This window comes from Oreochromis aureus, linkage group 1, assembly GCF_013358895.1.
Source record: "Oreochromis aureus strain Israel breed Guangdong linkage group 1, ZZ_aureus, whole genome shotgun sequence".
Taxonomy (NCBI): domain Eukaryota; kingdom Metazoa; phylum Chordata; class Actinopteri; order Cichliformes; family Cichlidae; genus Oreochromis; species Oreochromis aureus.
Genome location: NC_052942.1, coordinates 13313745 through 13330169, shown reverse-complemented (window position 1 = coordinate 13330169; position 16425 = coordinate 13313745). Strand labels below are relative to the sequence as shown.

The window sequence follows — 16425 nt, the reverse complement described above, 5'->3', positions numbered from 1 at the left end:
GCCCTCTGATCTGCCTAATTGAAAATCTGAGATTATTAGTAAAAGTCGAGGCTAGAGAGGGTCCCCCTATATTACCACACTACATAATGCTACCCAGTGGTAAACATGCCACTGCCTCAGCGTTTAAATTGATGATACACCATCTGGTGCCCCTGGACACATCATCAGTGATGTAACCTGGGGTCATTGGGGGTTTCGGGTCAGACCCCCTCTCCCAGGCGACCCAGCCAGGGTTGATCAAGCTCCAGCTTGTGTCCAGGTTGCGCTACCCTACATGCCATGCCTCTCCTCTTTTGATCCACAGCCACCTTGATGCTGCTTCTGCTGCGTTGGTGACCAACTTGATAGCTCTTTGCTGGTTAGCCCCTACGATGCCTAGGATTTTCTATGCCCTGCAAAGGTATTGGCCCGCGAATCCTCGACATCCCACCTCGATGGGTTGGCATCTTACCTGCCAGCCATTACTCCGGCACTCCTCCACTAGCTCTGAATACTTTGCCCTCTTTCTCTCATGAGCTTCCTCCATACGGTCTTCCCAAGGCACAGTAAGCTCCAGAAGGATTACCTGCTTGGAGACAACTTGAAGACAACTGTCTTGGCTACCACTTCAGGGAACTTTAACTGCTTTGCAAGTCAACTCTCAGCTCCCAGTCGTGCGCCGTTGCCAACAGGCCAGGGGAGGTGTTTCGGACTGGTGCTGCTGGTTTCTCCCCAGCTTTTATAAACATGACTTTGTTCTTAACTGGGCAGACGCTCTTATCATGACTGGTCCCGCTGCAGATGGAATCCGCTATGGCCTTCAGGACTCGATCGTGTCACCAGCGATATCGCCCTTCGCCCAGATCTTTTGGGCAGCACCTTAAAATGTGCTCCAGGGTTCCTCTCTTCTGACAGAGAAGACAACCTGGTGTCTCCACCTTCCCCCAAGTGAAGAGATTCGATGGACTTTGTAGCACATCATATATTGCCTGGATGAGGAATTTTATCCGATGGGGTTCAGCTTTCCACAGCTCATTCCATGTGACCTTGCGTCCTACAGGTTGCTCCCATCTTGTCCAAGCCCCCTGCTGCCTCAATTGCACCATTTGGCTGGCTTGCTTCTCCTCAACTCCTGCTCGCACCTCCTCAAGGATCAGCGACTGCCTCTCTTTCCCCTGTGCCTTGTCATAGCTAGGTGTTCTACTGCTACCCAAGCCCGCTCTTCTCTGGGCCACTGTACCCACCAGCACCCTTTGCTCTAGCCTTGACACTGCAATGCCTACAGCCTCAGCAGCTCTCCACTTCCGTCCCATCCTAACCTCTATTCCAGCCAGGGCAACCCGGGGGTCACTGGACTCCTGATATTGAAGCAGTTCCCTGGACCGACTCACCATGAACTTCTCGCTTAGGCTGCTAAAGGGGAGCTTCAGCTTGTTGTTATGACCATACAGAGCGATGCTGCTCAGGATTTGTAGCAGTCCCAACCACCTGCGCAGAAACCTGCTGATCCTCATCTCCAAGCCTTCCACTGTTGAGATGGGAACTTTGTAGACTAAGAGGGGCCACAAAATCCAGGGCACATATTCCATGCTGATAAATCCAGGCCTTAAACTTGGGAAGGCTAAATTTATCCACTGCAGCGAGCCAGGTCTCCAGGTCTTCGTTGGTCGCTTGTATGGAGGCTGCATCTTTCAGACTACAGTTAAATACCTTACCTAGGCTCTTCATGGGCGCCTCAGTAAGTGATGGTATCTTGATGGTGCCTAGTGAAAACAAATATTTATCAGTAACCTTTCCTTTCTTCAGCACAAGAGACCTCGACTTGGTGGGCTTGAACCTCATCCGTGCCTCAAGACTCTTCAGTATCCACCTGCACCCTGGAACAGATGTAGTTGTCACGTCAGGTCGTCCATGAAAACTCTGATGGGTGGCTGTCTGACTCCAGACTAAGTGAGTGGCCCTCTACACTGGACTTCTGTAGATTTAACCAACATGTTCATGGCAAGAGTGAAAAGGATCGCCTTTAGACAATAATTCTGATGGCAAAAGAACCAAACGGGACAGGTTAAAAAAAAAAAAAAAAAAAAAAAAAAAAAAAAAAAAAAAAGAGTGAAAAGGATGGGCGAGATCGTGCATCCAGTGATAATCCCCTTTTCATGCTTATCCCAGTCAGAAGATGTTTTTCCGGAAGAAACGCTCAGGTGGAAGTCGGCTTAGTAGTCCAGGATAAGGTTCCTGAACTTTTCTGGGATGTAGTACCGGTTCAGTGCCTGTTCTACCAGCTTATGTAGTATAGATCCATAGGCATTTGCGAGGTCAAGCCATAGTACTGCCAGGTCCCCTCTGTTCTTCTCCCTGGGTTCCCTAATGAGCTGTGTGACCACGCCTGTATGCTCCAGGCACCCTGGAACCTTCGGGATCCCTCCTATCTGGACTGAGTTATCGATGAAGGAGTTCTTCAGAAGTTATTCTGTCAGTCGCTTAGCGACGATGCTAAAGAAAATCTTTCCTTCAACACTCAGCAATGAGATGGTTCGGAACTGATCGATGTTTTTGGACTTATCCTCCTTTGGGATCCACACCCCCTCCGCTTGTCTCTACTGTTTTGCTACCTTGCCTAGGGTGACCAACCGTCCTCTTTTCCCCAGACATGTCCACTTTTCACGTTCTGTCCGGGGCGTCCAGGGGGATTTTCGAGATTGATGAAAATGTCCGGGTTTTCCTACAGAGGACCCATATGTGTGACGTCATCCCTGAGCTGCGGCTTTGTCAGTGGTTGTTCTGCGCTCACAGACGCGACAGACAGCCCGCAGCAGCGCGCCTGGTGATGTTTAAAACCAGCCAAAGCACAACTGCAGCTTTCAGACGAACTGCAAAAGAAATTTCCCTCGTACTGTCCCGGTACTGGTCATTTTTCTTGTACAGATGAGGCCTTATTTCTGTACCATTATTTAATTCCAGAGGTTTTTAAGTTATTTTTTTGCCCTTGTTGACTTGTAAAAGTCTATATGACATTTTTGTTTCACCATTCATTAGCCGCACAGTGAAGGCATCGTTTAAATATGTTAAAATTTTCTTTAAGCAAACAGTATTATTAAACTTCTTCATTACTGGGCCAAGTGTCCTCTTTTTTGGAAATCAAAATATGGTCACCCTAACCTTGCCCCTCCTCCAAATCACTAGTCAGTAGCCTCAGACAGTTCTTATAAACTTTGTAAGGTACTCCTCCCCATCAAATTCCTGCTCTGGTGCAGATGGGTTAATCAGGGCTTGACAGGGACCAAGATTTTACTCATATGTCCATTGCCAAGTGTCATTTGTCATTTCCATTGCAGTGAGTTTTGTTGAAATCTTTAACTTAAAAAAAGACTGTCAGCAGTTTTATTACTGATTGCAATGTTTTGAAAAAGATACAATTCTGCTCTGCTCTCTCGTCTTTAACTTAAGCTTAACATACTCCAGTCTAAGGTCAGCTGATCAGTTGATTCTGGTTGTTCCTAGAAGCAGACTAAAACACAGAGGAGACGGGCCTTTGCAGTTACCTAAACTTTGAAACAGTCTGCCTTTTCGCACTAGGACCTCTGCAACACTCGACATTTTTAAAACCCATCTGAAGACACATCTTACTCCCCAGCTTATGATTGAGTTATTTTTGATTTTGTGTCTTGTCTTCTATATATATTATTTTTCTTCTTTTTTTTCTCAGTTTGTACAGCACTTTCAAATCAAATCACCTTTATTGTCACATCACATGTGCAGGTACACTGGTACAGTACATGCGAGTGAAATTCTTGTGTGCAAGCTTCACAAGCAACAGAGTTGTGCAAAATACAATAACGTGCAACAAGCAAAATATAAAAATGGTTAATCTAAAAAGTAATAAATATATGTACCATATATAAAGGTATATACATTACTGAATGTGTGTACTAAATATGTTTTTCTACGTGTGTGTGTGTGTGTGTGTGTGTGTGTGAGTGTGTATATACATGTTTTACAAATGAAATAGAGTAAACAATAAAATAAGATATATAAAATATAAATATAAAATATACAGAGGTAACCTTTGGTCAACCTGTGTTGTTTTTAAATTTGCTAACTTGATTTCTGCCCTATTCGATTCTTTTGTAGACTATTCTAGTCTATTCTATAGACTTTTCTTCATTTTGCTGCCGTTTTTCCTTTTTTTAAATTTGTGCACCTGAACGCACCGCTGTGCGCGCTCCTGCGAGTTCTCTGCGCGTCCCAGTCATGTGACAACACCTCACCACGCCTGCGCAAAGAAATACAAGATGGCGGAGAGTGCGGAACTGAAGGTAAGGCGCAGCCTGAAATCATTATAAATTTACTCGGTTGCGAAGCGATCGATTGTTGGGTCACACAGTTCTTCAGGGGTTTAAGTCTCAGGGGGCAGAGATCCTGTCAGATTTGGTGTTTATTGGGCAAAAACTGCCGGAACTTTATTGAACCCGCGAGCGCCAAAGCTCGCACGAGCATGTTTATGTTGATATTGAGACGCGCTGGTTTGGCTGAACGGACCGTTTTCTTCGGCACACCAGCTGCTGGCAGGGCGGCATTCACTTCACAACCAGTCTCTGCCTCCTCTTTAACCCCGAAAGAGACGGTTCTTCTCCTCGCGGCAGGGGCAGCTGTCTCCGTGCCGCCTCTCGGCTCGTAAATTCGGAGAATATAACGTCGGTTTGCAGGCTTTGACGTGCCGACAGCCTCCAGACTGTCAGTGTGCGTGGACATGACAGCGGCGGCACGCCTGTTGGTTTACGTTTGAAATAAGTCCCCTCCGGATTAATGAGCACTTATTAATAATTAGAAACTGTCGTGCGTGGTGTCCGGGCAGAGGCCGAGTGTGGCCGCGGGCGGAGTAACACTATCCCGCCTGCTCAGTAATACCAGCGACTCCTCCGTACCTGTTGATACACGCACAATAAGACGCACCGCTTCGCCTAACGGTGCTCCGGCAGCTGGTTGCCCGTTATATCAGCACCAGGTGCGGCTTCCTCGCCAGGGCATCCGACGCGCACCTTATGCGCCGTATTGCCTTGGCAGAGCCCAGTTTGAACATATCTAACAGTTATTGATCAGAGTCTTGGGCTATTTTTAGATCCCTCCCCCCTCCGGTGTGTTTCCACTGCCTGTCCGGGATCTGTGGATCTATACATGCTCCTTTGTGCCAGCTGCTGCTCAGCTGCACTCACTGTAATGAACAGGTTTGTAGATACATCCTCTGCCTCTATTGAAAACACACGTGTGGTCTTAATATATAGCTTTGCAGTTCATATTTCAGATATAAATGAACGTGTGTGTGCAGTTCTTTTTTTGAGACACGTTTTCTCCACATTTTTATTTTCTTAAGTGCTTGCAGTAGGGCAGCAGCTGCTGTTTATTTTCATTGTCATTTAATCAGCAAATAGTTTTCTAGCTCTCCCAGTGGGAAAGAGTGCGAAAGCCTAATCCAAGAAATCACCTGCAAACAGACGGTCTAAAACATAGAGACCCAGTCAGTGAACTGATGAACAGCTTTTTTCTTTAGATTTGCCTTTATGATTACCTGTCAGCCCATAAACATGGCTCTAGCCCTCCTTGTGGGGTTTTTTGGATTGTACTTCAAATAAAATTTGAGCTCTAGCACGATGTGATGACCGCGTTGAGCATCATGTTTGGAACGGGATAACAGATTTGTGCAATGCTGCACCTGCTGATATGCACGAAAAGAATGGTGAGGATTTCTTGCATTGATCGCTGCTGACTGTTCAGTAATGATGAAATGCTGATGAAACTTCACACCGAGTATTTATAGATTTGCAGCATCATACAGGAGCCATAAAAGGTGCTGAGGAGGATCTGAGAAAGTGATTTACTGGTTACAGTTTCAGGTCTTTGAAAGTGTTAAACTTATGGTGGTCAAACACTTTCGATTTCCCGAGGACAGCGTCAGATCGGTGACAACCCAGCTGATCTGTGGTATTCAGAAATTCAATTAAAATGGGGAAAAAGGGTTTATGCAGCAGTGGCGTTTAAAAAAACAACAACCATTTTTTCCCCCTTACTTCTTGAACTGTATGGTTGCTTTTTGTCCTAAGTAAGTGTGTGTTTCTAGAGCTCTGCCCAAACAAGTAAGGCAGTGAACTTGTTTGAAATGCTCGACCTGAGCTCAGTGTAACAGTCCAGTATGCTGTTACAAAAATGTTAAAAAAATGGGTGCACTTCACCTGTTAAACGAGTAGTTGCTTGCCAAACCTCTTGTGTGAAATGAAGCGTTTGATCACTTTGAGGGGCTTTAATTGCATCTTTCTTAGAACATGCCGAGGTAAGAGTGAATCATTCTAGTGCAAATTTCAGAGTGCATTCCTTATGAAGCATTTTAATCAAGTGGCTCGCGACCAAAGAGTTTTCCGAAAGACGCACTTTCTTGCTGAGCAGCTCAGATTCTGCAGTTTTGGAATTTGCTATTAATCCAAAGTATGTCCAAAAAATGAAAAACAATTAAAAAAAGTGAAGCCCTAATATCACATCTCAGACCTGTGGCAACTTTTTAACAGCTGCATTAATGCTGTAAGATGTCAGCACCCATCAAAAATGAATGCCATTAGGCAGAAATTGGGCAAAGGGAAAACAAAAACAATAATAAAGCAGGCATCTCTGCTCCTGGAGCTCCCACACAGCTCTCTGCAGAGCGTGGGCATGCATCATAGACCTGTAATTGGCCAACAAAGCCCAGAGGAGGTGCAGGTTCAGCTCCTTTTCAGGAATTACAGTTTGCTGAAAGGTTACGGAGCCAAAATCATAGCCTACCCCTGCCTTAAACAAGTGACATAGACACTGAAAAACACCTTACAAGATGGGTGTGAAAATAGAGTCAGCTCACAGTTGGGGATGATTCACAGTGCACCCATGATAATTTTAACACAGCTAAAAATAAAACCAAACTAATTTTATCTTTATTTGTTTATTAATTTTTCTGTTTAGGCCAAGCTGCAATTCAGATTTGATGATGTTTCAAATCTTTAATTGAAAAGTTGCAAAGCACAAATAGGCTGCTTTTCTAACAGACAGGCATCTATGTTTCATTTTCTGGATTTGAAGATTTTTTTTTAAATTAAGCTTATACGCTTTTCAGCATTTTGAGGTTTCACTTTCTCTCATTTTTGCAGGATGATGTGCTGTGATTTGTTTTATGTTTCATTGAGGGATTTTTAGTGTTTATGTCAGAAAGTTCCAGTTGCTCACGGGGATGTGAGCAGATCAGACGAGCTCCAGGACAAAACCATTTTAATTCCAGCAGCTCCTTCACACCTGAGATTTTTTTAAGTGTTATTTTAACAAATGAGTGTCTCTTCTCTGTTCTTATACACCACGTTGTGGTTTTGTCACTTTGGGTGGCATCAGATAGCTGAGATGTTGTGCACTGGGTTGGCTGGTCCTACTTCTGAGCTTTTTGTGCAAGTGTGGAACTGTCACAGTGTGTGAAAGAAGCGAACGGCATTAATGAAAAGGAAAGCGTGTTAAAATCAGTGCTCTGGCAATCTTTAAGCACAGCTCTCTGCTGTACGAGACGTACCGCTGCAGCAAATGGTTTTTCATCATCGCAGTCGAGCACCAAATGTGAACTTTCTGATGTTTAAAATAAGAATCTGGTTGATAGCCAGTGCTCTAACAGTGTTTGTGGCTATTTATTGTCTTTTATTTTTTATGCCAGGGAGACAAACATTCATTATTAATGAATAACTGTCACAGTGTCTTTGAATGAGGACAAATTGAGCTGGTTCACAAAAGAAGGGAAATAATCAGATTCTTTTATGAGGGAACTTGAAAAAGAAAGTAATTGGCTTTTTTCCTGTGAAAAAAATGACCAAAAAAAAAAGATTAAAAGTTGTTAATTTATTTCCAAATGAGTCGTTGGTTATTTTTCCTCCTTAATAAGGTAGTGGACTGACTGAGCTGTAACGACAGCCACAGTTTGGACGTGTCTGCTGGATTGTTTTGAATGTCACAAAATAATGAAAAATATCTATTGCAGTGTTCCTAAATGTCAAGGTGACTTCTTCAGATGAAAACCCACTCAGATTCAGTGTGCTGAAGAAATGCATTTGTTTTGGGTTGCACTAAGAACCCCCCCCCCAGAACTGTCATTTTAGTTCTGCTACACACCCGTAAGCCGCAGTATTACAGCCAATCTACAGATGAAGTGCATGCTATAGTTATCAGGCACATGCAGTGAACATCTTCGAGTGGATGTGTTGTGTATGGGAGAAATGGGCAGGTGCAAAGACCCGAGGGCCAGCTCGTTATTGCCGTGCGATTGTTTTGGACCCGAAAGGATCCGCAGCTGACGTCTGAGTGCCAGATATCACAGCCACCTTCAGAGGTCTTGTCCAAGCCTTGGCAAAAGACCAACAGCATTAGAGGTGGGACATGCTGTTCTGGCACGTCACTGTATATTGGTTTGCACTGCTGCGCGTTACCTTCAGGAGGCCTCAGGCTGTTTATTATCATACTTTGTGTGGCGAACTGCCGCACGAATCTGCAACGCATCCATCTCTCAAACACAATCCATGCTTGTGAAAGCCTCTGATTTTGCCAGACCCCCCCCCCTTCACCAAAAAGAAAAAAAAGAAACGTGTCCTGTTGCCTTGCATTTTGTTTCACAGGAGTCCCGATCCGCCTCGGCTTCTTTGAACTGTCTTCTCTCTTCTCAGGAGCTGCAGCAGCAGCAGCAGCAGCAACCTGGCAATACAAATAACTGTCTGTGCGCTGGCGGCTTATAGGTGGAGACAGTCTATTTGTAGAGCCTGTGGCTAGGTTAATCCCTAATGATACAGGCACTCTTCTCTGCTCCCTTACATCCTTTCAGCACCTGCCTATTTCTCTCATTGTCACTGTCATTATCACTGCAGCTGATTTCCAGTTTAAAGAGGAGCAGACGTAAACGTGGAAGGGGCTAAGTGTGAATGATGACTGCTCTCGCGTGCTCGGGTATTCGCAGTTGCGTTCTTACGCCAGAAAACTTTTTATAGCATCATCCCAGGCACAAAAATGTAAAAAAGAACAAAAGCTGTGATAGGTGAAGACGCACGACAGCTCGGAGCAGATGGCGTAAATCTCACAATGTGAAACGTGAGCCAGATGTTGCACGTCTCATCTTTTACAGAGATGTCAGAGGTGCTTTGCAGTGAACCAGCAGGAACAGACGGCTGCAGAAGGACAATTATTTTACTTATTTATTTTTTTTTGCTGCTTCTCTGAATTCGGCAAAGTTTAGGTGTTTTTACTCCCAGATAACAAGCGTACTTTGTCGTGAGGCGCGGACTGATCGTTCAGTCCAGTCAAACCTGAGATTAAGCTCAATTATTGTCTGATATTTTGCCACCAATGAGCACACACCGTCATGCGGTTATCGATTTTTTTTTTTCCCCCCTGTTTTTTTTTTCTTATTATTTTTTATTTTTTGTGCTGCTCTGCCGAGACTGAGCTTTTCATTACTCCTCTGGTGATCTGTTACATAGTCCTGTTGCCGTGGAAACATGTCACATTTGAGATGGACATGGGTAGGCAGCAGTTTGGAGCTCGATTGTGTGTTTCCAACTGGAAGAGAGACAGAGGCAGACATCGCTCTCTTTGTTTGGAATATCTTTGAATATTAGAGATGTTTTGGTGTGAATCAAGAGGATGAATGAATTTTGTCTCTGGCTAGAATTTTTTTGTTATCCCACTGCAGGCTTTTTGGAGTCATGTGTGCTTTTTAGACGCACGCCTTGGAGTTAATAAATCTCTCCAGCCGCAGCTTTGTGCAACTTGTGCGCCGAGTTTGTTATACTGTCACTTTGCAGTTTGTGACTCGTAATTCACCCATGATTTGCTGCAGTGTGGCATAAGTTTTTAATTCATCTGTGCCAGCGCTCAACATGGCTGGAGGCATAATGTTTGAGATTTGTTCTTGGTCTAAGGACACTGTGACCTTAAAAACAAGAAGTTTTTTGTCTAATTAATGCATGTTTTTTTTTTTGTTGGTCTTGTTTTTTTGTGGCCTTTATTGCTGACATATTTCAGATATTCCAGATATTCAGAATTGGTAACATTAATCTGCTGTGCCTTCCTATTAAATCCCTTCATTGCCAGAGGCGCATAACCTCCAGGCGGGAATAATTCTGGGTTTTTATAATATTCATCAGGGTTGGCTGTCATTCTCCCAATCAATCATGAGTCTTGGTGCAGTTTGTTAGGCTCCAACACAGATTACACAAACAGTTATTGAAAGAAAAAAAAACCTTCCTGAAAATTACTCCAAATTCACACATGGGAATTCGTATTTGTAGTTGCTGTAACCCCACAATGTATGGAACCGTATTTTGATCAGTGCTTAATTACATGTGACGTCATGGGTGAGCATGGCTAGATACTAATCTGCTCATGTGGCTCATGGCAGAGTAACTAAAGAGTTGTTTGACATTTTCTTTTGCAATTGTATCTTGACCATAATTGGCCAGATAATTAAATTTTCATGCAATATACCTGTATGCATAAGTAAGCTTTAGAAAGAGACCATTTAATATAATTGTATCATCAGCTAGAAAGAAATCCTGCGTGTTTCCCTTCATGTATGTTTAGTGATATATAATGACACCTGTGTGATCACTGGGAGAATGAAAACAACTGCAGACAATGTCTCTGAGTCCTAAACAGTTGGTTGTAGCTTGAAGGGATAAAGATTAATAATAGAGGTTAGTGCAGGGTTTAGCCTCTTGAGTGACCTTTAACCTGAGTGACGGCAGCTTATGACACAGATTCACCAAATATTGCTTATGGTTCTTTAGACAGTAGCCTGCTGCGAGTGGGAAAAAATGCCCTTTTCCATTTTAATTTTTTTTTTTTTTTTTTTTTTTTTGTAAATGAAAAGAGATTTGCATTAATTGCTTGAAGGACCGAATCAGTGAACTTGCAGTGATGATCCAGTGGATCACCTCTTACCTCTAGATGAGGGCTGGGATTTCTGGGTTGGGATTACAGTTATTACCCATAAAGGAATAGATTTCTGCAAATTCTCACATGCAGCACAACGATTTAATGATTTGGCCCAGTGCAGAACAGCTGTCTAGAAGCTCTGCACTGGAAGGTAAACATACACCCAACCTGGATAGCACCTGGTGCACTCCCTCCCCCTCTCTCTACATGACTTGAGGCTCCCTGTGCTCAGAAACTCCTGCTAGAATACACAAACAGCCTCTAATGTTGAAGTGAAGTTGTAACTCTATATCAGCTGGTGTGATACTCTTACAGTCTTCTTCTTGTTTACTCTATCTCTGATGTTTAATGTTAGAGACGGACAGACGGATGCAGTTGTTGGTCGAGAAAAGCAGTCGGTGCTTTGACGTTTTCCTTCGTTAGCATCTTTTCTAACTAGCTTCAGGGCAATGAGAGGATGGATGCTGAGTTGTGCATATACTAATTTTTCTGTCTCTGCTTCTCACTTTTTCATCTCACCTGAGTTGCCCAGCTGTCATTTCTAACTGCCAGGCCTAGCTTAGCAGCTCACAGTGACGTCTTGGAATCACCAACGCATTTGTGTGTCTACTAAAGACGGTGAGAACAAAAAGCATACGAAATAGAACGTACTGGACAAAAGATATGTTATCCTCTCGCACAGTTATTTTTAAAACGGCAAAGTGTGCACTTTATGCAAAATGGCCCGGGGGCAACAGAGAGGGATCTCACAGCTGACGAGTAGCTAGCTGCTAGTTTTACTCACGTCCATCGTGAAGGTGCAATGAATAGAGTGAAAGATGATTTTCTTTTTTCTAGGTGATGCACTTAGACTTAGAATAAACTGTAAAGATTGAAAATGTGAGGATGCAGTGGCAGTTATTTTGGAAAGTTCCACAAGGGAGTTCCACAGTACTTTATCATGCAGTCACCTAAAGGTAGGAAAATGGCACATACTCACGGCCACTCAATGTCCGGTGCTCCTTCAGTTGTCTCGCGTCGCAGTCCTGCATCATGGTGGTAAAAGTGTGGCTCAGTATTACCTCAGGGGCAAAGTATTTACAGAAATTGCTTTTACAGTTTTCAGTGAGGCTGGCGGGACTGTTGCGAGCTCTGCAGCGGTTTCATTTGTCAAACAGGTTGTTACTCATGACACCACCACTGTAATTTCAAAAACATGTTACTTAGGAATTGGGCTTTTGGGACGCGCCGCACTATCAAGTGTGAATAAGCAAATTAAATTAGAAGACAGGCTGGAACAATAGGAGCGCACGTGTAGGGATTAAAGCGAGCTCAGGTTTGATGTGTGTTGTCTTTGTAATTTTGAACTGACAGTTCGTTTAAAATCATCGGTGCGATGTATCTTTGAGATGTAAGGCGGTGGAGAAATTAAAGGCTTCATTCGGTGCAGACGTGGCCCTTGCACCCGTTAAAGCTGCGGGGTTTCTCTGAATGAATCTCGGGATTGGACTCCCAACACTGGCTAAGCCACCGTAATAAGAAAAAGACATCTGTGCTCTTTGCCAGCAACATGTTTTCTGCACAGCCTGCTGTCTCCTGCTACCGTTTCTACTATTCCCCTTCATCTCGATGCGCGCCGACTTCTGCCAACTCCACAGGATTAAAACGTGAACTAGAGGGCCAGAGCAAACTCCTCGTAGCTCTGCTCTTCATTTTCTCACCAGAGCAACACATCGGGATTTCGGTGCTGTCGTTCTCAGCCTTACAGTGTTAGTTGCGTCCTTACTTCTTTAACACAGAAGTGAGGCCAGCAATAAATCCAACAGGCGTTTCCCTCCCGCTCAGCTGTTTGGATCGCTTTGCCGTCCCTCGTCTTTTTCAGTTTTTTCGTGCCAGCTGTCTGCGTCCACCTACAACTACAGTTTAACTGTGTGCTTTGGTTGCTACCAGCACCATGTACCTGCAACGTTCTGGCAGCAGATCACAAACGGCCTCCCATTACAACTTGTGCCATTGAGCGTGGAAGGGGACTGGTATTTAGATCTGCTATCTGCCCATGGCATGCTGGGACTAGACCTCAGTAGCCTCAGGTATGGTGGCACAGCGTTTAATGCGTTAATGATTAGAAGAGAAGCATTTCTAAAGTCGGTCCAGCTGGGCGGCTTCATCTGATCCTGCTACGGGGGTAAAGGAATAGCCTCATCCATATTTTTGACCCAAATACCATCTTTTGTTTGATCCACATAGCACACAGTGGTTTTGATACTACAGAGGCAGGAGGGAGAGAAAACAAAGGGCGGAGGTATTTCAGAGTTAAAGCCTGAGTCAGAGAAGCTGGAAGGCTAAGAGGTGGGGGGATGGGAGGACAAAGAGGCGTGGAGGATGGGGAGGGAGCTGGCACTCAGTACAGAGCCCTCATGCCGAGAGTGGGAGCTTTATATAATGGCCAGGTAGTGTGCAAGTTGCCCCCCCCACCCACCCCAATCCTTCGCTCCCCACCCCACCCCACCACCACCACCACCAAATCCACCTACACAGCCTCCACACAACCACTCGCGAACACACACATCCTGCAGAAACCTTTGCAGAAACTGCTTGGCACAACATTATTAGCCTCACCATCTCCCAGTCTCCAGGGACTCCAAAGAACTGCATTACTGTTCACCTCCTCAAAACCAAGTATATTGCAGTGAATTTTTTAGCTCCGCCAGCAAACACAGAGCTCAAAGGGAAACAATTTTGGCTGCTCAAGGCTTCTAACGCCGGTCTGGTGTCGTATAAAGGCTAGAGATGAAACGGCGTACAGTGATACACACACTGAAATCATTCTTACCAAGATCTGAATGAGAAAAGCTTAAAGTGGTCAGTTTGATCATTAGCAGCTTCGGCTTAATCTGGTGGTCTCTTTTATTTTGAAAGCCACATATGAATGCAGTCTGTGTTGTGGGTGATTATATGCTGCGATAGTGAAGAAGCAGCAGCTGCTTTTGGCTGCTTCCTTATTCACATGGGGCATCCACAGCAGGTAGATCCACATGTTTGATTTTTCTTTCTTTTTTTTAAACACTGGATGCCCTTCTTGAAGCAACCCCATAGAGATTTTTGAATCTCCTCCTGAGATCGAACCAGGGATCTTTCACTTGAGAGGCAAATGTACAAACCCCTGTAAATGGTAAATGGCTTGTATTTGTATAGCGCTTTACTAGTCCCTAAGGACCCCAAAGCGCCTTACACAACCAGTCATCCACCCATTCACACACACATTCACACACTGTGGACCTAATAAATCAGTGATTGATTGTCTGCATATTCTTTTTTTTTCTCTACATTTATCGAGATTACTTCATGCACTTTTTCACTGATAATTAAGATTTGGATGTAAAAACAAGGCATTGAACCAAACTTAATAGCCTTAATAGCCACTGCCCAAAAAACCCAAGGTAAAAACAATGTGACCTAACTGGAAAGACAGAACAAAATGAGTCATCAATAAATAAATGACTCAGTTTGCTAACAGATCATGCAGATTTAGAGAAATTGACTTCAGTATTAAACAACAAAGTGACAGTTTTTTTTGTTTTGTTTTTTAAAAAGAGAGAGTCAGTTCTTCTTATCCTACCCAACATGCAATTAGAACAAATCACATGTTAAGACTGCCTATCATGAGTGGTAAATACAACCCACCTTATGCACTTTGCTGTTTCACTGTACTGTTTCTGTTTGTTTCTATGTTCAATTTTCTTTAAAAAGAAGCTGTTATCCCCAGTCAACCCTGCACAGAGAGGTTTAAGGCAGCCTGAATGGGTCTGTGGCTGTCAGCTGACCTTTGGTCGTGACTCTGGGTTGAATTTTTGTCGGGCATCGCTCGTCTTCGGTGAACACGGCACCTTTCTTGGGGGATGGAAATTTAATTTGATCATATTGACATTTAAATGTTATTTAACCAAACGCACAGCAATGAGAGGGGAAGAGAGAAAGAAGGGGACGTGTGGGCGTTACAGTTTATTCTTCTCAATGATTTTATTTGGTGCATTCATGGGGAACTCACCTGTGTGTAATGCAGAGCCTGAGGAAACCTATGAGTTGCGCTTGGGATTTTTGCTGCTTATCAAAATGTGCAAGCTTGCATCAAATGTGTCTGATTTGAATATTAATTTGGCGGATTTAAGATTTTCTCTTGTACATCAGCTCGTCTTGAGTTGGGACGCAGTTTTTCCATAAAACATTTAATCTGAGGCTTCAAAGTGTGAAGTGATTAATGCCAATGCTGCAAGCTTCAACTTTAACTCTGTATCAAGGTGTGGTCTGGCGACTTGAGTCTCGGTGTCGTCATGCGGGAAGGAAAATATTTATGGTGTTCTGTGTCACCTCAGGCAATGGAAAAAAAGCGAGCCTAAATTTGTCCTCCTGTGCAGGCTAAATTTGTAGCAGGCTATTTCAATCTCACACCCAATCTTTTCTTAAGTACAAGTGGAGTTAATCAGCGGTATCACAAATCTCTGAGTCTTTGATCAGCTCCTGGGAAATGTTGGTTTTTGAGCCGGTTGTGGCTTTTCAGCTGCTCTGTAGGTTTGGTCTAGTACACATGAGCAAAGTGTCGGTGTGTGCATGTCATATGACGGTCATGCAGCTGAAGAGTGCATTTGAGGTTTGCATCAGCATGCTGTGCATAGCTCCTGATGTTGTGTGTATGTGAGTGTGTGTTTGAGTTCCCATGCATTATTTCTCATCACATCACATGCTAACTCTTTGTGTGCCAGTTCTGCGGTGTGTTTTTCCCGTCTTTGTGGTTGCCCTTTGCGTGTGTGCTCAATTTAACTGAAGTACTTTGCATGACAACTGAAATGAGCGTGTGTGTGTTCGTTTTCTAATTTCCTGTTTGCACCTGTTGTTACTTTCTCTTTTAGCATTGTGTGATTAAAATTAAGATAAAAGCACGCTGAGAAAAAAAGACAATTACACGTAGACGTTTCACAGGAGGAAAACCACAGCTGCAGGTGAAAATTTGAAGTTATGATGGCTGAATTACACTTTGTTGCCTCAGCTCGAGGGTTCTGGTGTTGCATATGCGTGCTCATTGTTACACTTTCATGACACCGGGGACATCTGAATAGGATGAAAATATGTAACTGTACATTTAAATGCTGAGCTTTACTGTGATGCAATTTATACCTAATGGGAGCCATAAATATGAGCGCTAAAATTGTGTGTGGCAGTCCCGAATGATTGAAAAATTCGGGGAAGAGTTGACTTCAGCTAGTCCCAAAGCTGGTTCTGTTGGGCTTATATCCAAAAGAAGATTATTATAGTTCAAATAAAGATGAAGAAACATTAATGAGCCTTAGGCTTTTAAGTGCCAAAAAAATAATAACATTGTTTTGGAAAAACAGAACAAATGTTACACACTGGTCGAGACAAGCCTCAATGATGTCAACGCTTCCAGTAAGAATGGCGCATCTCCTGAAGCTTTTTTTTTTTTTTTTTTTTTTA

The 16425-nt window shown here is 43.6% G+C and overlaps 1 protein-coding gene and 1 pseudogene across 1 annotated transcript in view; one reads left to right on the top strand and one right to left on the bottom strand.

Moving 5' to 3' along the window:
• Positions 1–265: 265 nt before the first annotated feature.
• LOC116323968 lies at positions 266–3576 on the bottom strand (annotated as a pseudogene).
• A 576-nt stretch (positions 3577–4152) lies between these two features.
• Positions 4153–16425, top strand: part of LOC116324025 (E3 SUMO-protein ligase PIAS1-like) — a 58757-nt gene continuing 46484 nt past the window's right edge. The window contains exon 1 of the mRNA XM_031744573.2: positions 4153–4295. Within this exon, the coding sequence (XP_031600433.1) occupies positions 4272–4295 (24 nt within the window). The 5' untranslated portion in view covers positions 4153–4271. The remainder of the gene's footprint in view (positions 4296–16425) is intronic.